Below are 26,099 nucleotides of genomic sequence, written 5' to 3'. Positions count from 1 at the left end.
TAACCGTCAAATTTATTTCCATGGAAAATTGTTTCTTTTCTTTCTCCGTCGAAGAGCAATGTTTGTTTTGATTCGGTACACGGTGCTATGGCATGTTTTTGAAAAGAAAATGGAAAACCGTCAAAAGACTTTGCTTATTTTGTGTAATACATCGATGCAAAGGCCCATCAAATAAGAAAACAAAAGATAATACTCACAAACAGTGATGTTTATTTCCGACTCACAAAACATGATCTTTTATTACAATGCTTATGTTTTAGTAGGATATGATGGGCATTTTGAGTAACCAAAATAAAGAGGGTGCATTGAAAGTGGTATAATGAGATGTATGAAATCGAATGAGCTACGTAGTTACATACTTGGAACCAGCGGCTTTTTTAAGTCAATGATATTATTGTCATGGAATTTTTGGTTTACATGTAGGAACGAATAAATATTTCGCATGAAATTTTTGCATTATCAAGTGTAAGTATGAAGATGTATTTTCAAAACGTTCAATGCTATTTTTGTCTGTAAAAATTGTTGCATTTGAAATTTTTTTATCCTGATTTATGCATATACGATGATGATGTGCCTAGCCACACAGATGCATTGCTTGAAATAAAGCAAACCAAACGATTTTGAAATCACATTGAACGCAATCAAAATAACGATACGCAAGTGGCATGAATATATTTCCGGCATACTTTGATTATAAATTCCATTTTGCATGGCAAATGCCATGTAATTTGTCTTCAGAAGCGATGTTGCTTTGAAATGACATTCATTTACTTGATTATTTGGCATTAGATATTGGAGAATGTGCGCTCTCAAATGGAATATTTGAAATGTTTGTAAATTTGAATCTCATCCTTGGAGTAATCACCATACCATACTGTGCATTCTGTACGTTGTTTCGCATAAAACTGAAACATAAGGGTCAAAATTCCAATTCGCATGTTGAAAGTCATCAGTCACATACCATGCATTGGGCTGTTGCTGCTCTTGCTTTTGTCATCGTGGAATAGTTTTGGAACAATTCCATTATCTCATTGGCTTTTCATCGGAATGATGCTATTTCCCCCTCAAGTAAGTGCAAACACACCATTCTCGAGAGAGAATAGACAGATGACATTCGCCAAACGCCTTTGCACTCGACGGTCAATTCCAATTCATGCTGAGTCAGCCAGATCAATGATGCGTATCTGATTTATACGTATTGTCTCTGTGTAAAAATACATTTTAACTTTATTTCACTCACTGTTTCGATCAAGGGGCGAATTATTACTGAAAAATTGAATTCACTACTTTTCAGTGGTTTTCAGTACTTTCGGTGCCCAATGTATTAGCATATGAAAGTACTGAGAATGGCATTAATTTTCGGAAAAAAAAATGAATAGATGACAGATCTGTCAGAACAAATTTCAACTGTCAAAAATCCCGATCTATTTTGATACTGAAAAACACTGAAAAGTACTGAAAATATTGTTCAGTTCTTTTCAGTTGTTTTCAGTGGGTTTCAGTGCTTTCAGTCTTTTCAGTAGTGATTTTCCCCTTGGTTTCGATGGCCCACATAGTACAATGAAAATGGCCGATAATTTGGCCAATATCATATGACAACCAATCCGAGAGAACGTTTTAATTATTATCAAATGAAATTTTTATGGTTGTGCATTGGTAAGAGTGGTCTTAAACTGAATGGTCATTTCAGCGTAATCAAATCGTTGCTTTTGTAAAATGCTATAAAAATGAGACCCCAAAATATTACAACAATACTAGAGCTGAACATTCGGGTTTTTAAGTGGGTCTGCGAGCGTGCAAATGTAGGTTCCTGGGCCCACTTATCGTCTTGACTTGATGAAATTATTGCACATACATAGCTCGGGTGGGGTCGCATCATCAGTTCTGACGATGCCGATGCTGATGTCGATGCAAATTCCACTGCTTTGCATGCTGTCGCCATTTAATTGTCAATCGATTGCATATATCCCAGAAAAATCCAATTAATTTGTGAAAAATATCTTCAATAAATTGAGATCGAATCGTTTAACGGTTACGGGCGGATTTTCGAATTGCCAACGCTGTGCCACACCACAATTTACCTACATAGCAAACGATTAGGAAGGCGATTAAGCGAATGTAGAAATTCTTTCGTGTTCAATCGCAATGACTTTGAATATACATACTGGGTATGCTCGTTTTTCTCAAAGAGTGAGAGGAGTAAACAAATATGCCGCAAATATTGAATAAACAAAAAATTTCTTTCACGTTCTCATTTTACAATCCACCGATCTCTTCATTTGTTCCGATCCAATGACAATAAAAACAGATAATACCAAATATATATAACAATTATTTATGCGATGATTTGGATGCATGTTTATTTTTTCTGACCGGTCATAAGTTTCATAACATTTTTCCATGAGAACCTCTACGCGATTCTTGGATGCAGAGATTAAATGAACTGGAATTCTGTACAATGATAATTTTATTGCAATTGTTTGATGAGTATATATACTATATGGGATTTTCATTCGCATTTTTTGCAACAGATTTCTGCCGGACAAACAATTAATAACACGGGAACGTGCCAAAAGCATATGTTGACAATTGTGCGAATGTATCATGTGTTGCGAACCAAAATTCCGACTGAATAATGGCGATGGCGAGAGCGACGCAATAAACACCAAACAAATTTTTCAACAGTCGAAATGGCGTCAATAAACTGCTTTATAATCGCACAATAACTCATAAAGTACCGAAACGAATAGACTATTCTAGCGATGCTTTTTTTGTTACGGTTTTCAATGTGTATCATGTCGTACCGTTCAGTTGTCATGTTCATTTGCGCTACAAAATATACAGCCAACGACACAAAGTATTGCGAAAAAAACAAGTGGAAAAATGAAAAACGAAAACCACCAAACGGATACAGAAAACGAAAAATAGCATAGTTCCCTGCGGTCTCTGGGTTATACTTTATGTATACGATTCAATAGCAATGACAACAATAATAAAATGAATGACAATCAACGAATGGAGGGAATGAAAATAGAAAAGGAAAAAACGCCACTGCTAAGCGGAACGAGACTAAATAATCATAAAACAAATGCAAGAATGGCAAAAAAGCTTTGTGAATGGAACATTCCAACAGCAGAAGCAGCAGCCTTATACGCATCATTTCCATTTCACTTCGAGTTCAGTTGGGTAACAGCGACTCGAGTTCAAGCCACAGCAATTTGCTACTGATGGCACGTTTATTATTATAGTTCGTCTCTAATAAAGGCCGAGCCAATGTTTTGGCTGCTGCCCTTTTTTCTGGCTATCGCTTGTGCACATTTTGCATTGTTTAGTGACGCTAGTTGCTTCTAAGGCTCCTCTACCATAAATATGTAATGAAAATGATCATCATTCGCCACGTTGTATAGTGTTTTTTTGCCTTGTTTATTGAATCTAACTACTATTGCAGCCGAAAAAAAATGTCGCTTCTTCGACAAAAAAGAAAAATGTGAGTGATTTTGTTGTTTTTTTTTTCGTCGAAATTTCCCATTTGGCAAAATACAGTTGAAAATGAACATTTGTTGAACAATTGTTCAATTTGTGTCTTGAGTGAAATTCGGTTCCTTTCTGCAAAACCAAAAGCAAAACATCGTATTAATTCCACCAAATGTTGTTGAAATGCAATAACTCTGCGCATTAGATGCCGATAAAATTGGATATGAAAATGTGAAAAATTTCAAGGGGGCGAGTCATATGACATTGACTGCAGTCGGAAATGTATGTCGTAAAAAGTTGGACAAACTTTTTTTTCGAGTCAGCCGCCGACGCTAAATCGAGATAAAAAAAATACATATACCGAAACTTTTCATTTTATGTTCAATTCAATCGGCGCGAAAGAATAGATTACGCTTGTGACGCTTCAATTGATATTCCTGAAGTTGGTTGTAAAAAAAACTTTGAATTTGAACATTCCAAGTGAACGACTTATCGAAAGAGCACGAAATGAATTCGTTGCGAGCTATGGGCGCCGCTACGGGTTGATGTTCCTCAAAATGCATTCATCGGTTCATCAATCAAATTATGTGCCATCATGGCACGGCCATGAAGTTCAGATAGGCGTTAAAGCAGAAATATCGCTTCATTTCATTGCGTACCAAAATTTAGTTGTCAAAAGATAAAAAAAAAGTTTCGACAGTCTTCAATAGCTACCAAAAAGAGGATCGAATTGTGTCATTCACTTCGACTTTATTAATTAATTTCCATATAAATTCGAATAAAATCGCGTACACATGTAATTTGTTCCATGTCACCCTATCAATGCAGAGAAAAGGAATTTTCTGTCGCTTAAATTGACTTATTTCTTTTGAGAAATTTGTAAAAGTTATATTTGACCCTTGTTTTCCAGAAAATTTTCCAGAAAGCGATATTTTATACATTTTGTGAATCCAATTTGGTCAATTCCACTTGATTGGACGATCATAGTATCGTACGATTTCAGATATTCAAAAAATAAAGATTCATTCACACTTGACGGCTAAGTTAACGGAAAATATTTTATCGGAAAGCTCATTAGATTCGATGAATATTTGATTAAATGATAGGAACTAAGCTATCAAGCAGCATTTATCTCCAATCAACGGATTATTAATGACGTCCAATCGATAGATGATATATTTTGGGGCCATCGATGGAAAAGCATCCGCACAGAATTCTGCAGTTAAACGCACAACCAAACTAAATTCATAGTCGACTTCTTGAAATTTAGCTTGCCACACAGTTGAATCTGTGAATTCCGACCAAAGAGAAGAAGTGAAAAGAGACACGAAAAATCCAAAGAACCCACAATTTCTTTCGAAAGTGGGTTATTCTTGTCGCTGTGCCGCCAGATTTTTTGCTTCTGACAGTTGTTTCTCTTCATTTTGCATGTCTTATTATCTGAAATTGTTTATTCATTTTAATTTGAATATTTTCCCCCTCGAATTCTCATTCACATCGTAGCTATCTCAAAATCAGATATTCTCTCAAACACGAGCGATTGTTGCAACGTTTTTGTATCTTCTCCCGTGTCAACTATCATTAAACCGGTTTTTGTTGAAAGATTTGATTGCCTCATGATTTTCGGAAATCTCGTTGATGGGTCTAAAATACACAATTTATGGATATTTTCCATAGCGTTTGGGTGTTGCTGTGGAGAAAGACAGCAATTGTAAATGGATTAAGTAGAATGCTGATTTCGATATTTGCCATCGAAAACCGATGCTGTGAAAAATGAGATTCGACAAAAAAATCCCGATGGAAAATAAGCGCTTTCGAATTGGAATCCGGTGTGTTTATTATGTCTATTGAATATAGTCAAACAATAAAAAAGTTCACATGTATTTTCCGTTGCCATAGAATATATGTGTATTTATTCTTTATTTCGTATCTCCATCGTAATTGGTAGCTGATAACAGGCGTACAACAAAAAAACATAAACGAGCGTTAAAGTGGTAAATGTACACGAGCAGTTAAAGTGGTGATCAATTTAATCATAGCTTTCTTTCGTTTTCAATTGAACGCCATTTGTAAATAACAGTTATTAAATGCTCTCTACATGCATATCGTCTTTTCTTTTCATCGGATCGTCAAAACATCGGATCGTCAAAACGATTTGATTGTGTTATTCGGCGCAACCTTCCAATTAATCGATAATTTAAAAGTTGACACTTTTGTCTGATTTGTACGTTTCAGTCTCCATCTTTCCAAATCTCATTATTCCGCACAGTGTACGTGGCTGCAACGCTTCTTTTTCTGCTAGCGCATTGTTTCATATTCTTACACATTGCAAACTGTTTATGCTTCAACGCAAATGGAAGTGTCTTCTTCTCAGTATTACGGGCAAGTAAATTATGCCATGAATTACATCATTTGTAAATTTACAATGAAATTCAACTAGGTTTGTTGTTCTCGCAATTTTTTCTTTCTCTTCTTCATGTTGTTGAAAGCGTGCGCCAAAATCTTTTTATTTCACATTTCACTGATTGGGTTTCTCGTAGACAAAAGTATTAGCTCTAAGTTATTCGGAGCTGTCACACGACATTTAAACGACATAACATGTTACGATTCAATTTCGTAAGTCGGCGACAACTATCGACACGATTGAACATCCGATCGAACTATTTGTAGTAAACTCAATGGATTCGTTCCATCATGTTGCACGAAATACCCGGGATTTGGTTTGCCCGACGAACGTGTTTCGATTTTCAAATAGACAAGTGAACCGGTTGCCAATCTTACAATTTATGAGTTCTTCAGCGATAAGCATTTGACATGAAATTCAATAAATGATTTGTATTTTAGCGGTTGTTGACTTCTTCTTTGCACCGGAATCCATTGTATGTCTGTATATATTATTGGTTAAACGCCAAAATAAATCGAATAGTTGCAATAAAATTGCTCCGCTTTACACTTTTACTTGATGCGGAGATGCAATCTCGTCTCGGCCGGCCGTGTGTGTGTGTGCGATGTTCAAAATTGCACTCACAATATTGCATTTCGATCGAAGTTTATTCACTATTAAAGCGTTTACCCTTTCAATATAAATCGCATTGAAATGGTTTTCGTTACAATGGAAATAGAATCGACGTTATGGGACGGCTCAAAAGATCACAAGCCAAAGATTACATAGGAAAATCGGTTTTTGCATAACAAACGTATTGGGTTTTTCTTCTTCTTAGTTTTCGATTGGCCATCGATTTACATGGAAGAAATGAAATACATTCATCACCATCATCAGCCATCCATTGAATTTCAATGCTCACGAACAGCGGAGTTTCGAACTGAAATACTACATACAATAGGCTGATTACCTATAATACAATAATAGAGGAAGAGAAAATGAAAGAAACAACACAAGAACAAAAAAACACGTGAGAAATCTTGGAAAGGTCACGATGAATGTTGCAGTGTGTACCAATTTAAAAGAAGATCACGATGGATTCTTGAGCGACGATTGCACGTAACAAATTGTATGCATTGGAATAGATTGAAACGTGCTAGTTGGACGGATGAAATTGATTCAAAGCGCCGTTACTTTTTTTCACAATAGCGCGCAATGCATTCGTGAAGTGGGCCAGTGTTTCAAAGTGAAAATTAACCAGTTGTGTCTGTGAACAACTGCAACAATCAACTTCCAAACACGATTGGAGCTCGTAATCGGCTCACATTTGCTTTCATTTGCCGTTGAATGAAACATCAAGTTACTTTGTTTACAATATTTTCATGATGCTGTGGTTTTTTTGTGATATGCTTATGATATGCAACAAAAACTTATTGAAAGCCAATCACAAAATCATTATGAAAGTATGGGAACACAGAAGAAATGACATACACGTTGTTCAGTCGCAATGAAAGCGATCATCAGTTTAGAAAATCTGACAATTTTTTTTTTCATTTAAATTGCAACTCTTTTAAAATACAAAAGAAAAGTTTGAATGTCACTTTGACATAATACAAATACTTCACTGGCTCTTACAAAAAAATGTGAAACTCACGAATAGCAAAAAGTAACAACCGTTTATTCACTCAGATACACAAGATGCAGTAAGTTTTGTTGACCAGAAAAACACTATGATTAAACGTTAATAGTTGCTTATTGTACATTACTGACTCGTTGTAAGCCCCGTTATTTCATCACTACGCTTGAGATGCTGTGAGTCTGCAACGTCAACGGGCATCTAGCCCTTCTTCTTCTTTATCTTCTTTTTTCATTCATCAACAAACGGATCAGATAAATTTCTTTTCGCTTTCATTGCTATTCACTCTCGAATTTATAGAGACAATAAGATCGAAACTGTCATTGTGATGGAGAAAGTGGCATCAATTAAATGGATAATACGATATCCAATATCGGTGATAGAAATTTCAACAATCCAGATACATAACCATGAAATGGTTTTGAAGTGAACACTTGTGAAAAAAAAATCAATTTCAATTGCAGTGGGCGCAAACACAAACACAATCACATGAACCAATCAAATAGATCCAGACGATGCGTGCCAACTGTCATCCAACATTCAAACTATTTGCGAGTGCTTTCAAATGAAAATAAACAGTATCAATGCACAAACGAAGTCAATTTAAACAAAGAGCTGGCTCTGAGTTGCATAAACCACGCACTCGTTCGCCAATGCACAGTTACTCGATCAACAAATACCACAAATTGATTTTCAAACATGCTGCAAGGCAAATTCCAACAAATACATCCAATAGTTTCAAGCTTTTGTTCACAGCTCAACAACGTCACAATTTTTATTTTGAATGTTTTTTCTTTCGAGCCGTTTTCTCTTGTCGACCACTATAGAAATCCAAAACTATACCTTTTGATCGATGTTTTACAGTTGTAACTCAAACCACACTGACCGTTGGTCACACTCAACCAAAACACTGACTCTCGTTCTCTTTTATTCGTTTGTCCGTAATTCACTGGAATTTTATTATGTGATTCGATGAAGGAACAATTTTATCCCGATAAATATGTTGAGATTTCTCCTTTTTGTGAAAATTATTGGAAATATAAAACGCAAAACTAAAAATTGAAACGATAAAATAACGAAACGGATGATACGATTACACAAAACATGTGTATGGCGTTAGCTCTGTGAATAAACAACCGATTTACCGGACGGTAAGACGTGTACTGAATTGAACTGCGATGGCATTTGGCAGAAAGTGGTTCTGGCTGCTTTGGTGAACGCCACTGCTTTATCCAACTCTCTCACACACTCTGCATTTTAACAAAACAGGTCTTTCAAGTGCGTATTTTACACACATATTCGGCAGTCTTGTGTCTACAACACCAACGGTCCGTGGGGAAATGAATGCGCTGGCTGAATCAAAACATTGAAACTGAAACCTGTTTCACGAAAGAGGGGCATCGACGAATTGACTACAAAACAATACACGCAACATGTCACATGCAGCGTCAACGATTGAAGTGGTTCGTGTCTCTACTCGAAACCATTTACACAGCAAAGATTGTCTTCAGCAATGCTCAAATACTCAGCAAACACAGACTGAACATTTTCATACGGTTTATTCAAACACTATGACATAGAATAGAATCACACCTAGAATAATTATTACGTGATTTGGAATTCTGAGCGAAATTTAAGAATATAACAAAAAAAACAATTCTGGATTAAGGTTATCATTATGAAATCAAAACAAAGGTGCAACATTTTTCAGATAAACAAAGTTTTAACACAGTAGCATTAAATTGTGGTTGTAACACTTTTTACAAATTAAAGCTAAACATATTTAGTCAACTTGTCGGCCATCTATTTACGCTTTCATTGATAGCGGCCAAGAATCGAAATTGAATTTCTTCAATGAGAACAATTTATTTGTCACATAATACAGCTGAATCACATATAATAAATGTCGCACTTTGACAGGTATCCATTGAATGTATAAATAAATACAATATGTAACATACAAATAGTGCATTTAATATGGTTTGAAGCCCTGCTATTCTAAAGTGATTCTTAGCAACATAGTTTTTTACCAATTTCGAAATTCAAATGAAGGTTTGGAGCTCAGAAATAAAGCTTGGTATTTGTGGGACTTTCTGATTTGAATTTTTGCCGGGAGGAAATTCAGAAATACTTTTGGAAAATATTCAAGTTCATGTGAAGAAGTGGAATTTTGCAGAATTAAAGAAAAAAAGAAAATTGCTCCGTTCATAGCCGAATTGTTTTCAATGCTTATTAATAATATTCATACGGACGTGATAACTATTTATCACTTTGGAAACATCTGCAGCGTTTATTTCATTTCAACTGTTATTTCAACAAATTTCAAGTTTAAAGACATTTATTTGCAGGTATTGCTTTCAACAACTGATTCAGAGTTTAGTTTCTACCGTTACATGAAACGTACATTGTAAATGTAAAAGGTACTAACTTTGTTTTTTTTTCTCCATGGGGGTCCAAAACTTTGGATTTTTTAATTCCAAAACAGATTCTGTTTTTATGTTTAATTATTATCTGTGACTAACTACAAATTTAGATTAAAACGTTATTACCAATACGATACTTAAAAATTTTCATTTCCATATATTATGATGTATTATGTTGAGTATTGGTTATTGTGTTTGTATTGAATTTAATACAGAAGTTTAGCTGATTTTTTGATTTTTGGTGACCTGAACTTCATTATACTCTCTATGCTATCTGTCTAATCCATCTATACATTGTGATGTAGTACATTTCTTGTAACGGCTCAATTATAGTTTGTTATGCAATAACAAACTAGGCCCAAAATGAGTCCTTTCGTAGGTTTTAAAAGACTCTACGCGTAGCGTAGAGCGAGAATGTTTTATTTAATTAAATATTTTGTGTGAATGTTTATTTCTTTTTCCTTTACTACACAGTGAAAAATAAAAGTCCACACTTAGGCGGATTTTCAACTGGTAGAGGCGCCCAGTCTTATATTTTGATATAAAAAACGGCTAGATGTGGACTTTTATTTTTTACTGTGTACAAAGTCATCAAATTGAAATAAATTTTTAAATGTACGCATTAATAGATGAATGAAAAATGTATATGTGAATTGGACTCAGAACGCGAATTTTGAAAATTTTGCCGGGTAAATAAAGAATAATGCTTATAATTGGATTGCTCTTCAATTGGAATGCCATTCCCGAAACTAAAATGATGAATATATTTTTTGTTCTGAAATCCATGTATAAATCTATTGGATTAAGATTACCGAAACGTACCAAATTAATATTGAATTTCATTTATGACGAATTGTAGCGAATACCAGAATGTGTCGCATCATGACATCAGTTTCATATTATTTTGGGAAAACAACGAGGATTGAGTTACAATGAAATGGAAAACAACAGACAACATGGATGCTCGATTCGATGCACTTCCCATTTTATTTATCCATTCAATGGATGGTTGTAACGATACGCACGCAGATCGTGATATACAAAGCGGCGAATCAAATGAAATCGTATGTGAAACAAACCCATTTCTTCACGCTAATTAGTCAGAATAAATTCACATCGAGAACTATGGCATTACCGATGGCCTAGTCCCATATAGGCCATCATACGAACCAATATCAAAATTTTAAAAAGGTGGCACAGATCCGGACAGAAAATGGGCCGTTTTCCATCAATAAAAAATAAGGTGAACGATTAAAGCAGCATTTGAAACCAAACTACTCGAATGTAACGATGAAAAACGAATTGGATGAGTCCGAAAAAAATAACATTTTCAACGCTCCATCTCAGCCTTGTTTAATGACATTAATAACTAAACAAACACGATTGCAATGACAAGAGGAAGAAACACCCATAACAACAGCAATAAAACACCATAAAATGAAGGACTGACAAAAAAACTAATCTCGTTCGTAAAACGTGAATAATAGCACGGGAATACAAAATGGAAACCGCTAATAAAAACTGCTTTTTTCTATTTGCTTTTGAGTGTGTCGTAAGCCGTATCGCATAGTGTCGTGTGCATCATCGGTCCCGATGACGCAATGCATTTCACACAATGTATCCCTTTTTTAATTCAGCTACTGTTTACTGAACGCACGTATCCTTCCCGCCGTTGTTGTTGTGTATTCTTTTCTAATTCACTTCACACAAATCGCATTAAACTCATTTTAAACATGGCTGGTTAACTGACAGCGCGGCTACGATATTGAATCCGTATGCGAATAAATAATTACCTACACGATGGTTTGAATGCGAGACAACTATTTTAGTTTTCTCTTGATTTTTTTCTGGTACATTTTCATTTATTGGATTTCAAGTAATTTGTTTCGTTTGTTGTTGGCTGATGTCTCGCTTTATCATCACCCCTTAATTCGTTTTCCGTTGTCTATCCGTCGTGTTCATCTTTCTGAGTTTCTGATTTTCTGTGTGTACGTGTGACCTACCAACAACATATTATTTCGCTGAACGCACCATGATAGTTTGTAAAGGCTGTAGTTTGGTATGTTATTCCCATTATTTGGTCCATACAGCTCATTTATACAGCAATAAAAGTATCAAATTGGTTCACTTTTGTCGTTCCGTCAGCTAGAGCTCGTTTTAATATGTTAGTTGAATCCTTTCATGCCAGGCGGAGTGAACGACATAGTTGCTTGCCGCATTCTTGGAATCGAGGCGTCTTATTGCTTTTGACTCAACTTTGTTTGGAGTTTTTGCAAGCCGCTTGTCAACAACATAATTAACGAGCGAATTCTCTCATGCGTTTTATATTCTCATCCTGCCTGTCGTTGTTATCTACTCTTTTGAATGATGATTTTAAATTTATCGTTATTTCAGCAGCTTTTGTGTGGAATTCACGAATCAACAGTTTGAATAGGGACCTAAAACCAAAATTCAGGTTTACTCTCTTTGTTTTTAAGGCTTTCTTCCGGTTTTGATATTGCAAACGCGTTACGGATTTTACACCAAAATAATTTTCAGATACAAAATTTTTTCTCGAAGCTTTGTGCAGTGTTGTATGGTAAAATAATGTAATTGAAATCGATAAACAGAATATGCGAGTGCAAATCCGATTGAGAACAATGACGAATATCAATTTACTTTCATTACAATGTCATGCAAATGAAAGGTTCTAGTTTGATGGCGGACACACAGCTATTGAACTTGCGAGTCAGAATGGTTGAATGTTTGCTCAACAGTTGAGCTAATATCATTACGATACAATAAAATTATTTGATTACATGAAATAAACTCATTTAAAGCGATAAATAAGCGTATTGGGAACGCTTTCATAGAAAATGTCAGAAAAATGTGCCAATTGAATAGTGTGTAGCAGTAGTGCATATCCTACGGAAAAATCTATTAAGAATGCGGTCGTCGGATTTGGCCTGAGGGCTCGATTGCGGGTGGGGCAAAAGTATATAGTTTTGATATCGATGCAACATAATAAAATATGCATATGTACTAACATTTTATCTTCTCCAGAGGATACGTTGTCTTTATGCTTGTATGTACCAAATAAGTGTATCATCGGCAACATGTTATGAAATGAGATCATTTCCCTGGGAATTGTTCGAACAAAATGACAGTTTCAGCTGCAAACAACGAACGAACTGTGGCAAACCATTTGCATAGATTTATCCAATCAATTTCAATGGCAAACATATCAGCTCGAGGATTACTTTTGTACTCGTACACATGAGGTAGCACAATAAAATGTGAATGAAGATCTACTTAATTATAAATGGCATTGATGCCACCGATAATTACATTGAAAATATCATAATTGCAAATGATGATGGGGTTGTCTGACAAATCCATCCATATTTTATTCACATATTGTAACCATTTGTTGTGCATGCGTGCGTACGAGCATATGATTTCATATGATGATTGTGATTTTTCTCTTCAATCTCTCAAACATTCTTTCTTTTCTCCTTTATCTCATTTTTTCTGGTTCACAATCGGATTTTTGTTTGTGAACGCGCTATTCACTCGTTTTGTGTGGTTATACTTGTTTTGTTCTGTGTACGCACGATTTTTGCTGCATGAATGAAATTCGGTTTTTTATTTCTTTAGCTGCTTTGAATGTTTGAATGCCAGAAACCAGGTTTCATCTTTGCCGACCCAATCATCCTTCGAATCAATGGAATATTGAAAACATTTATTGAATTATTTTTTCGTCGATTCTTCGATGACGTTCTCCATCGACATTTACAAGATAATCAAAATGTTGGTGTCTGTTTCTAAAAATAGCGTAATTTCTGCCTTCTGCTTGTCATTTCTACTCGACAAAGAGTTTATAAACAGGCGATATAATTAAGGGAATAAGTGAAAGCAAACATCAATGGAATCACAACACGCATTTAAAAAAAAACGAAAAAGAAATGAACAATTTCCAATGGCTTTCAGTCGGCAGCATTTGTTACAATTCCATTCATTCATGCATTCAACCATCTATTCATTGAACTCAGCAGATTATCGACTTTGTATCAAACAGAATGAGATTTACATTAAAAAAAAGTACACACCAAGCGAAATACAGAAAACTGTTGAAAGATTACAACTTACTTACAGTTTTTTAATCGTTTTACTATTATAATTGCATTTGGATGTTAATCCGAGCGGATATGTGTGCGCAAGTGTGCCAACGCATTCTGCTCGTTTGCCGGAAATTGGCCAGTGCTAAATGATGAATAGAAATGGTATGAAAAATCCGCAAAACGGATATTTCCAGTTTCATTTTACATAATTACTGTCCAAATTGGATTTTGCATTGCACAAAGGCGGCTCTTTTGTAGGTGGTACAACAGTATTCAATGTGAAAATAGGAAGTTTTCAGTTCGAAAATCCAATTGATCCCTTTCATTTTATCTCGAGATAATCTTTCAAGAGATTTTAAGTGAGGTCTTGAGCAAAATCCTGAAAATCTCATTTCAATTCATGAACTTGGATGAATTCGATTAACGATTTTATCTCTCTTCTGAATGATTTTTTACTTGAGTTGAAAAATTCATATTATCACGGACTGAAAATTGCACGCAAAAATGGAACGTATTGGTGAACATAAAATTAAAAAGAAACCAGGAAAAGCATAGGCGAGCATCGGTTCGATCATCGCTTGTGATGTCATCTCACACTGAGAAAACATTTGGGAAAAAAAAATTGAATTGAACTTCTTTCTCCTTGGCAAATTGTTGTACCGTGTTTTCGGTGCACCCACTGAGCAATTGTAATGTTCAAGTGCAAATAATCGATCTTGAGCGTTAAAAAGCAATGCATTCACTTTGATATAAACCGATTTTTCTGTTGGGATGACAAAAAAATCACATTCGTTCCCACGATGTACTAACTGTGACAAGTATTTCGATGTTCTGAACATTTGTTCCAATAATTCTATTCAATAACAATTAAAACGAAAGAAGAATAGATGCTGCTGGCTATTTTATATTTCTCCTACTATGCACCATGTCATGTTCACTATTCAAAAGGTTTTACGGTTTGATGTTCTATTAAAACTAAAAAAAAAACACTGAAAGAAAATGGATTCAACGGAATGAGATATATCAGTAAAGCCAAAATAGTATGTATTGTCGTTTAAATTCCATTCATAGATTTTGTTCTTTCCACCTTATTCTTTCTTTGCAAAGCAACGACAAGTTGATGCACTAAGACTTTATTTGACTAAACGGAATTAAATGGGCAAAAAACAACGTGAATAGTGCATCGAACAAAACGGTTTGATGTAGAAAAAAAGGCATAGAGAAAAGGTATCGGCTTCATGCCGAGCAGCACAAAACAATAAATGATGCAACTAAAAACAGTAAAGATCGAATCGATTTGACTTTTTGTCAAATTGTGTGTATAAATGGACAAAGACTTTCCGATCATTTCATTGCATGTATTTTCTTCGCTGGTGAATGGGAATGTGAATGAAATGGCCTTTCATTCGTTGGTTCTTTTTACTTTTTGGATTTTAAATCGATTCAAGTGACTAAATTCAGGTATACACACCGATAACCGAACAATCAACCAAATTCGTATGAAAATCATCATTTAAATCTTGTCATTCATTTTCCGAAATCGATACAAGTGGTTTGTGCGTCATTTTATGAATGAAGTGCTCAGCAGATCAAGTAAAAAATGCACATTCATACGACATACAATCAATCAAGTTCTAGTTATGAATACGATACTCGAGTTTCCTGAATGAATTGCCGATTTACCGATGAATGAATCGAAACACACCAAAGAAATCCTGAAATTGTGTTAAATTTATAATAATGAACGAGACCCGCATTTTAAATTATTCAATTATTATTTTTATTTTCGTATCTAGTCTGTGAAAAATCCAAATGAAAATACTTTCGTTTCTGTGTTTAAATTGAATCGACCTATCTACTTTATACGAATTAAAATTTACATTCTCATTTACTTAAGTTAAACTCGCTAAAATTAATTCTTGGAACAGAAAGCGCTGTGGCACTCGCCCGCGGCATTGGATGATTTGCAGCAGCAGATCGTTGAATATGATTGGTGTTGATGTTCAAACGTAGATAAACCTGGGCTAACGTCGCCTTTCTTGTGCTTAACACGACGATTTTGGAACCAAATCTTCACTTGCTTTTCGGATAATTTCAATTTGTTGGCAATTTCGATGCGTCTCAAACGTGTTAAATATTGGCTCGTGGCGAATTCGCGTTCCAAATCGAGCAATTGAGTGCTTGTGAATGCTGTGCGAATACGTTTGCTTGAATCAGCATAGTCGGAGATTGAAGCTGGCGGCGACGGTGGTGGTGAACATTTATATTTTTTACTGCGCTGTTCAAAGCTCGGTGATCCATTTCGTTCTGCTGAGAAATGTAGCGAGGAGTTAGCGTTTGGTGATGGAGTCAAGGAAGCGGTCAATAGATGAGCGTTATTATAGTCCATTAGATGTGAAGGTTCATGCGGAGGTGTTATTTCACATTGGCGCGGAGATTTTGGTAAATTAGCGGTTAAGAATGGCGAAAATGTTTGCTGATGTAAGTGTTGTTGAAGTTGCTGCTGTTGCTGTTGTTGGATGCCGAGCGAAAAAAGGTAGCTGCCAACATAATATGGTGGATACTGTGCCATGAATGGTGATAATCCGATTGGACTTGCTGTCTCGGCGTACTTTCGCTTTGATGGCTTTTCACTTAGCAATGAATCCATTAGGAATGATCTCGACATGTTTGCTTTCTATTTTACACTTTTTCACTTCAAAATCCAAAATTTCACTGTTAAATTTTTTAAAAGGCACTCAAAATAAGAGATTTGCACGTATCGATTTCCGAAATGAAACTGATGCTTGAGTCCTGTTGAGTTTGACTTATATACAATTTTCAGCTCATTTTCTGTCGAGATCCTTTTTGATTGATCAAATGCCATAGCGAGAGACGTATTTCGTCCCTCTTTCCCTCTATCCCTCTTACTGTCTTTCTTTTGCCGGCAAACACAACCGAAACAAATCAAATAATGTTTACAATTTGTTATAATTACTGACGTTTAACAAATTCACTCGAGTGCTCCGCCCAGTCAAACAGTGGTAGAATGGTGTACAAAGGAAAAACTGAAAAAAGTGGTAGTGTTCAATTTGGGATATTTATTTCACCCCTAATGCTAAACGCTTCCAAGACTACACCTCTCCATTATTCCGACCGATAGAATGCAATGCGCACAGTTGTGTTTGTGCATTAGTGTGTTAATATGGCATAAACAATGATCATGAAAATGCATTGTTTGTATTCTTGTCGATTCTCTTCATTCTTTTCAAATCGGGTACAAGAGGTATCGAATACACTAATAAACCATTTAACAATGCCAAATAAAATGGTAACAAATGTTTTTCGAAGCGTGTGTTTTGCTGTTGGTACGAAACAATTGAAGTCGCCTTTTTGTCTGGCATCGTCCAAAATCATTCGCTGTCTCTTTTATATTTCATGAATGACAATAGTCTTCTTTCTCTCTTTCTGTTGATCGCACTATGTCAAATAGCAATGGAAATGGTAGATCAACGCTTCAGCCAATGTTGGTCCGTGGTATGTTTCCGTATATGTTTCATTGTGTTGCAAACTCATATCAAGGGATTATTTTATATATCAACAAGCATTAAGGGTGATTCACTTGAATTAATTTAATGGCTGATTTTCCATTTTGATGCATACAGCCCGAGCATCGACAAAACTAACAAATCATTTTAAAAAAAATGCTATCTCAATGATGACATTCAGATCGCTATTTTATGAACTGCGAATTTAACATTGAAACCGCATAGCATTCAGACTGCGCGAATTTCATGATGTTGTTAGTATGTTGATTCGGAAAGTGGATGTGCAGTAATGAAATAGAAGCATAATATCCATCATGGCTTGTTTATATTGTTCGGGGCTATTTTCGAATTACCAAAAGGAAATCCCAATTATTGCTCTGCTAATCTTCATTATTTTTTCCTATTTAAAATTGGGTTTATTTGCTAATTTCATTAAATGTGGAAAACGTCAATCGGAGTAAAGTACTCTCCCCTTTCTCTAGTAATTCAATCAATTTAATAGAGACGCGCCAAACGGAAGAGGAAGTTCGATTGTTTGATAGATATTAAAAATCCCGAAGCAATGAAAAGAGAAAGAAGTTTGTTTTAGTTTTTGATTGCTCGTTGATTTTTTTTTGCCCGTGGTAATGAAAACAATTTAAAGGTCTTTAGTGAGATTTGATCGAATTCTATTGGGGAAAAGGAAGCAGACTTTTTTCTCAGGATTATTTTTATGAATATTTCTCTATATTCATAGCAACGGCAAACAATTGAATGTAATTCGAAAAGTCTCAAAAACATTTTCTACAGATCTGCCGTGAAAAAATGGAACTAACTCAACCATCAACTTGATATACGTACATCAAATGTAAATTTGAAGTGGTTTCAAATTCCAATGATGAAGTGTTTTCAATTAGCCACAAATTATAAGCCTTTGTGATCGATATTTGTCACCGAACCACAATTTCGTGCGTCGAGAGTCAACCACAAAAAAAGTTCTTTCACAACATAGTTTTTACTCAAATGCTCCCGAAAACCATATTATGGCTATTATAATATGATATTTTGTTAAATGGGTTTCAACGCTGCATTCATAAAATGCACCCTTTTGAAAGCAACTTAATGTCAAACACGAAAATATGCCATAATTATACGGCGTCGAAGTCATTCGAATAACGGCGCACGATTCCTTATTTGTATCCATTTCAACGTCAACCTTGTAAGCATATCACATTTGTCAACAAAAATCGTTCGAAGGACGATACGGCAACGTCAAACACGAAGATGAGGATGAAAATCAACAACAGAAGAAATAACAGAAAAGGGAATTTTGAATGGCAGAACATACTTAAACCCATGTTGACATTGAGAAGTGTTGTTGGTCTCGTTGCCGATGTCAAGAGAGGAAAAAGAGCATTGCAAAGTGAAAAGTGGTAGACTGGATGGCAACATCAACATTGCACTTGGATGTGGAAGCAAGCAAAAATGGAATAAGCGAACGAATGAAAAACACAAAATAAAATAATGGAAGAGAGGCAGAAAATGCGATAAATTCTTCGCATTTTACGTTTTGTTCGAGTTTCATATCGCCTTTAAAAAAAAATTTCACGGTAATTCAATGGCAAACATCGATTAACAATGTATGTATTTTTGTTCGATTCGATTAATTTGCAGAGGTAATCCATTGTTGTTAAAAGAAATTGTAGAAAACAGTAACAATAGCAACGGAATTTATTTTATTCGACTTCAATTGTTCTATCGTTCGATAGTTTCTTTTTCGGCATGTTGGCCATTCGATTCTCCGCAATTTTCGTACCTGCATAAAAAAAATAAAACTTTGGATACAATTAAAAAGAAGCAGAAAAGAACGATTGAATAGAAAACGTATCAATGAATGAACGCGCTTCGAGAAATAAATTTAGAATGAAGTGAATCTATGAATGGAGTCGAATAAGAAACAAACTAAGAAACAGTCGATTTGCCGAAATTATTTCAGCCATACGAGCGATGATTTGTCGGAACTGGTATCGAAATAAATGGTGTCATTGTGTAACACGCAACAAATACGTTTTTCGTTGGAAAAGAGCGGCACATCAATGACCAATGCTTGAACCAATGCCCTTTCTGGCAAATTTCAATAAACAACCACTGAATTTTTCATTTCGATACCTAAACACAATCGCCGTACTGTTTCGGCACTCAAAATCATTTCATTCATGCGTTTGGAATGGTGCAAAAATCCAATGGCTTGCCCATTGAAGAACATTCAGTGACTTACATCTTTTGCTATGAAGCGTTCCTTCTCTTTTCATTCCTTTGTTTACCGTATTGATGCACTTAACGTCTGTTTGTATCATATTTATTGGTTTTCATTGTGTCGCTAGCTCAATCAAATTAAATATCATCACTTAAGAGGCCTGAGCCGTGAGCTGCATTGAATTGGCTCGCTTCAGTTGCACATCTTGAGAGCACGCTACTATTATATGCACAAAAGGAAAGTGAATGAATAGCAGCAATTCGCGCTCACCTGGAGATAGATTTGTAACACTTCTCGGAAATTTACTCATTTTCACTTCACACTTGAAAAAGAGAACGTGCATGAATGATACTACACTATGTAGCCTGATTGAAGTTCGTTGCGGTTTTGGGTCTTTATCTCATTTGCCGAAATGTAAAACTCCACAAATCGGCAATGGTCAACTGTTTCACTAATTCAAATAATTTCCCATAACTAGGCGATGAAACCATGAATCAGACATACATTTGAATATTTGCTTGGCTTGAAATTGCACTACATTCAATTATTTCTCGTTGAATACATGCACCAATGGTAATAATGGCGAATTCAGTTCAATGAGAGAAGACGAGTTGTCTGTACCCAATCCAATTCCAAGAAAGTCAAACAAAATTCAGTATTTTTCTCGAAAAGAAAAGCTAAATACTGTTTTTGACATTGCGTTCGCCAAAAGTAAGAGACTCGAAGGAAAAAAGAAACAGCAACAAAGTGACAGTAAGTGGTCTCTTTTCACATAATAAATGCACAAAGAGTGCACCATCTTTAAGCATTGACTTTTTCATTCAATACGATATGCACTTTGAAAATTGTTTGGTCCTTTTGTTGCATTGCAAATTCAAACAATACGAAACGATTCGCTTTTATTTTCTGTAAATTTCTCGAACTAAAAAATTCAAATGGACACATTGAAAGACCTAGTTTACATTGACTGCGTACAAATGCATCAAGAATTGATTTTACGAAGGATAGCATCGACATTGATCGAATCATTTCCAAGCATTTTCAGTTAGTTTGGTCTTTTTTACACCCGCAGACATTGTTTGACCGAGAAACACTGCAGTTTCTCTTTATTTTTCGAAGAGACAAAGTGATTGAGCGAAAAAAAGGAAGCAAAGATAGATTTATGATCTCTTGTTGCATTGTTTGATTGTGATTGAACGATTCCCATTGAAATATACGGACAATTGCAAACATTCAGTTACATGAGACATTAGCCAGCAATTATTCCGGCAATGATTTTTTGTTTCCGCCATTGTGCCGCTTCAAGTGTCCTGTTGATGGTGACAAAAAGCTAACTAACGTGGAATAACAATGCAGCGACAGCCTTATATTGACATAACGTGGTGATAAGTAGATAATTTTCCATGGTACTTGAGGTGAAACGCATCTTCATAAACAGGAACTATTCAGTGTGTTATTGTGATCCGGAAAGTGGTGCTTTGTTTGGACCACTCAATATAAGCAATATTGTGTAATTTTGTATGCGCTTTTCGGACGTCATCATGATATTCAATAAAAAAGTTTGTGAATTTTACGACCGGCTCTTAGGCAACATGATACTTCATTTCATATTCTTTCCTTTGTTGAATCTATTCAACAGCAACGAAACAAATTCTGGCATTTCATTATTGTCGGGGAACAAGTAAGGAAGCTATTTAATAGATTGTTGAAAAAAGGAATACAAAGTTCGGAACTCATCAAATTTAAAATTTTGACCAAAAGTATAGACCATAAAACTGAAAATCCATGAAATATTCACAATCGATGCGGTTTGGATCTATTGTTGGGATTATTGCCTAATCACTTCTATCAAAATACACATATGTTCTAATTAGCTTGAATTCCATGTGCAATACAACACAGTATTGGATATTACTAGGTCATCATTGATCCTGGTTTATTTTCCAGTAGCCTTTTAACCAGCAGCATTTGCTCTACTCATACAGTTTTATTAGTCGAAAAGCCGTATACCAGTAGCTAAATATCTATTAACGTTTACAAAAGCAACCGTGGCTCATAACAAAGACCTATATCCACTCTGATTGGCATACATAATTTCTATTGAATGTTCAGGAAAACGTTTTGCGTAAACAATTCGAATCGATTTACAATCGATAGGCGAAAACATAACCCAGGTCATAGAATCGATTCTAAACTTGATTGTATCATAAGTATTACGTGGTTGAATGCCATATATACGCACATGGCATCTCCTTTCTAAAGATCCATAATTAGATTGAATTAAAGTTAATCAGCATTGTTTGCCGACGACGCAAACTAGCAATGCTCTAAAGTTAATTATCTGCTCCAAATGGATTGGAATCGATTTGATTTGGGAAAACACCTTTTTTCTATTTAATGTCGTAATAAAAATGATTGCAGAATGATGGACGGAAATGAATGAGAAAAATCATCCCATTCTGAAATGAATAATTGAAATTTCTTCCAAAAAAATGAAAAAACCGTACAACATTTTTATAAAATCGTCCAAAAAATATTTAAAAAATGGAAAAAAAATTTGGTCGATTTTCACATTTTTTTGGGACGTTCCGAAAGAAAAATTATAAAAACGTCCAAATCTGTTTTCGTCTCCAACTCTGAAATTCGAATTTCGACCAAAATTATTTGAAAATTGCACAAAATATTTAGAGAATCGTCCAAAATATTTAGAAAATCATCCAAAATATTTGGAAATTCGTCCATAATTTTTCGAAAAATGAATTTGGATTCATGACAAAAGCCTACCTTTTCTTCACAGAGAGTAAAGAAACAAAGTGCAAAACTTCATCATGAAATAGAACAACTCATTTCAATTGATTTCTTTCAATTTGTTCTGATTTGATTAAACTGCTTCGACTCGCTTCATTACATTGTCATTCTTTTTGGAACGAACCAATGTGATGGCGATCCGAACGCGAAAACGTAGAATTCATTGAAATTGTTGCATTTATTTACATTTTATTTGTGGATGCAAAATTGAATGTTCGCTCTAATAAAATGAAAAGTTCTTGGCTTCGTAAGCAAACAGAGTAGAAAATGGGTGCAATCCATGTAGTGAGTTCAGGTGCGGTTTATTATATCAGAATATGAAAATGTGACACGTGATTCATGGCCTTAATGCTATTTATTATTGACGCACGCACGCTTTCATTCATCTCTCCCGCTAGAAATGCTAAAATTTTCAGTCTCACACACAGGGAAAAAGCCTTCATTCGGAAATAATTTTGAACTGCGATTGACGTCAATCATACGAACTGATTTTTTTAACTGTATACTGCTATGAAAATGCGTGAAAATTTTCCATTCATTTTTAACACCAAACAACATTTGCATTTATGATGAGAAAAACGTCATCGAGAGATGAGGACACTTGTTTCGCATCAAGAAAAACATACAAAGTGAAATTGTCCTATTCATCGAAATCGAAGCGTTGTGCAGCAAACAGGTAATCCGATGTGATTCAATATTGAATGAAAAGTTCTATTTTATGATTTGGAGTAAAAATTGTGCAATAGGCAAGAAACTGGGTCAGCTATAGCTGTTATATTTTCCCATTTCAAATGCTTAAGTATGTTGATTCGGGATTTTTATAATTAGAAATCATTGTACCAATGTCTTCGTGGTATAACTATCCCCGTTCTGAAATACTCGATTTTCGGTATAACGATGAAGTAGTGATTGGTTGAAGTTTATTGACAGTCAAAACTGTGTTGCTGGAACATTTTCCCGCTTATGGCAGTACATGTTATTTCAAGCTGGGCTGCGAATTTTTTTATGACATACCGACAACAGTATTTGCTATGTTAAAAATATCAACGTTGGAAATGAAATGGAATGCTAACTTTGAGTGAAATGAAATGAAATGAAATAAGCAAATAAACAAAGAAAACAAAATGAATTGAGATTAAAATAAACATAAAATGGGCATACAATGGCTTATGAAATTCATATCCGTTTACTCATGATTTGAAGCAAAATTCAAACACATCGAATACCTCTGCGAATGAACTTATATTCGAGTGATCGCAAACCGTATATGTCGGATTTATCCTGACACATTGCATTTTATACGTACAACAATGTCAATCTTCACACAATAGTATGCTAGGTAAATGAAATGCAAACGTCGAGCGTTGAAAATGCATCATGATGCGTTTGATTTAAAAATGGGGGCATTGATGCAATTGATCTGGAGAAACATGTGTTGATTCCCAATATAGTGATTTCGCATCATATCGGTTTTTCATTATTTATTTTAGAAAAATCAGAAACTTTGCAATGTAATTTAAATATTGTTCAATGAATTGGGGCAATTTGATTATGACTTTGGTTTACAATTTTCATGAACAATCCCGTTAGCAAGTAATTGCGTTATTCAGTACGGTTGAAAGCACTCTCATAATAATTAAAAACTGTGATGAAAGACGGAACGAGAAAAGTTTTCGTTTGTTTAAAAAAAAGTTTGATTGCATGAGCATTTTCTCCATTTAATATTTTATTTGTATTTGAAACATCATTATCGCTAAAATATGCACAGAAACAAAAACTGTGGCTCCTTTGTAACTTTTTATTATGAACTTAGCCTAATGTGTATTTCGCGTTGCACATTTCGGTTTTTTCAATGCTCGTCATACTTTGTGATGCGATGCATATATATACGGTATAGGTATGTATATGAATCTGTTTGCTTCTAAACGAGATCGCTATTATCGATATTCGTTGTTACCAAAAAAAGGATACGGTTCATTTCAATGGAGACTGCTTCGCTTGCATTGTGCGGCTTGTTGAGTGCGTCACTTGTTAACTGTTGGAGTTAACTGAAATGGAGCTTCGTATGAATAATTACGCATAAAACACCTTTGAGAATGACAACACGTGTCATAAATGATTGAGTTATTATTATTTCAATCCGGAATGCAATACGCTGAAGAGTGATTGACAAATCGGCCATTCACTTCAACACCTACAATTTAAAAATTCAAGTTAATAATTGAATGTAAACAAAGTGTTTTTACATCGTGCATCTTTAACTAGCCGCGAGATTTTCCTCTTCCGTACCATGTTGGTGTATGCCGTGATTTTGTTAGGAATTCATAAGGGAAAACATGCACGATGTTTTCAGTCGTCATCATCAATATACAGTCAGTCAGAAAATTCTTCTCCAACTACAATGGACTTACAATATATAATGTATCATATATTTATACTTTTGCTTTCGTCATTTCGGCGTCACCAAACCTACGGAAGATGAGCTATTTATATACTATTTATTCTAATGAGGTTGAATATTTGCACGTTTTTCAAACATTCAATTTGAATGCATTTGAAATTATATGATCAAAAGTATCTGACATAGATAACGTTTTATATGATTGATTCCACACACACACACACACACACACACACATTGTGACTTCGCCTAAAAATTGTATAGACTGTCATAGAACAACCACCTTTGAAATAAACGAAATCAGTCATTTTAATAGTACTTTTTTTACACTGATATATTTTATACCTTTTTGACTGACTATGTGTACCAAACGAATCAGAACAGTGACTTTCGGTATGGGATTATCATTATGCAATGTTCTCTCTTCCGCCAAATTGTGATAGCTAGGTCAATCTTAGAAACCGCCCGAAGACTTTTTAAATTTCTTTTCTATTGTGAAAATTCCCAATGAATGGGAAGTCTGTCTATCAAGCTAACCGAAAACAAAACTCGAAAAACTGAAAATGAAATTTAAATAGTCGTCAACGTGACACCAAAGTAACACCATTAAAAAGTTTTATACAGAGTTTTCGTATCATTCATATATTTAATCTAACTTCTTAAGCCAACATTTTTTTCCATCTCTTTTTTAATCATGTTTATCGCTTCAAGTTGTAGCTTAACAATACTTTTGTCAAACGTTTACATTTAGGTCCAGATGTCTCATTGCTAAATTGTTTTGGTTAAAAAATATTATGATTAACTGACTCGATGAGTGAAACCTTTGAAAATAAAACTCTCAAAAGTGTTTCTATGTACGGTTTTACATTAGATTGGATCCTTCACTGCAAATATGTATTCAGAACAGTTTACTTATTGCACAAAGAAAATGGGTAATAAATGTCTTATGAGTGCAATACCAATTTTCTTTGTGGGGTTTCTATCAATTGCATTTCAATTTGGACATGATACAATAGCTTGCGATTGTTCATTATCTCATGAAAATATTGTATCTACTGAAATGGGAGCACATTTTTGCGTTTTGTCGAGACAAAAAAAAACCTTCTGTGCA

The 26,099-nt window shown here is 34.9% G+C and overlaps 2 protein-coding genes across 3 annotated transcripts in view; both read right to left on the bottom strand.

Annotated features, from left to right (window-relative positions):
- Positions 1-8,742, bottom strand: part of LOC129568401 (uncharacterized) — a 109,081-nt gene extending 100,339 nt beyond the window's left edge. For both annotated transcript variants that reach the window (XM_055446211.1, XM_055446213.1), the window contains exon 1: positions 8,337-8,742. The gene's annotated coding sequence lies outside the window, so the exon portion shown is untranslated. The remainder of the gene's footprint in view (positions 1-8,336) is intronic.
- A 7,158-nt stretch (positions 8,743-15,900) lies between these two features.
- Positions 15,901-16,684, bottom strand: LOC129568439 (GS homeobox 1). The gene is made up of 2 exons (XM_055446290.1): positions 16,041-16,684; positions 15,901-16,000 (listed from the first exon to the last, which is right to left on the bottom strand). The coding sequence occupies exons 1-2, from the start codon at positions 16,682-16,684 to the stop codon at positions 15,901-15,903; spliced, it is 744 nt and encodes a 247-aa protein (XP_055302265.1).
- Between the last annotated feature and the right edge of the window lie 9,415 nt (positions 16,685-26,099).

The sequence above is a fragment of the Sitodiplosis mosellana genome, unplaced genomic scaffold (genome assembly GCF_009176505.1).
Source record: "Sitodiplosis mosellana isolate CC-2019 unplaced genomic scaffold, AAFC_SMos_1.0 Smas_scaffold_18, whole genome shotgun sequence".
Lineage (NCBI taxonomy): Eukaryota > Metazoa > Arthropoda > Insecta > Diptera > Cecidomyiidae > Sitodiplosis > Sitodiplosis mosellana.
This window is presented reverse-complemented; position numbering and strand designations above follow the sequence as displayed.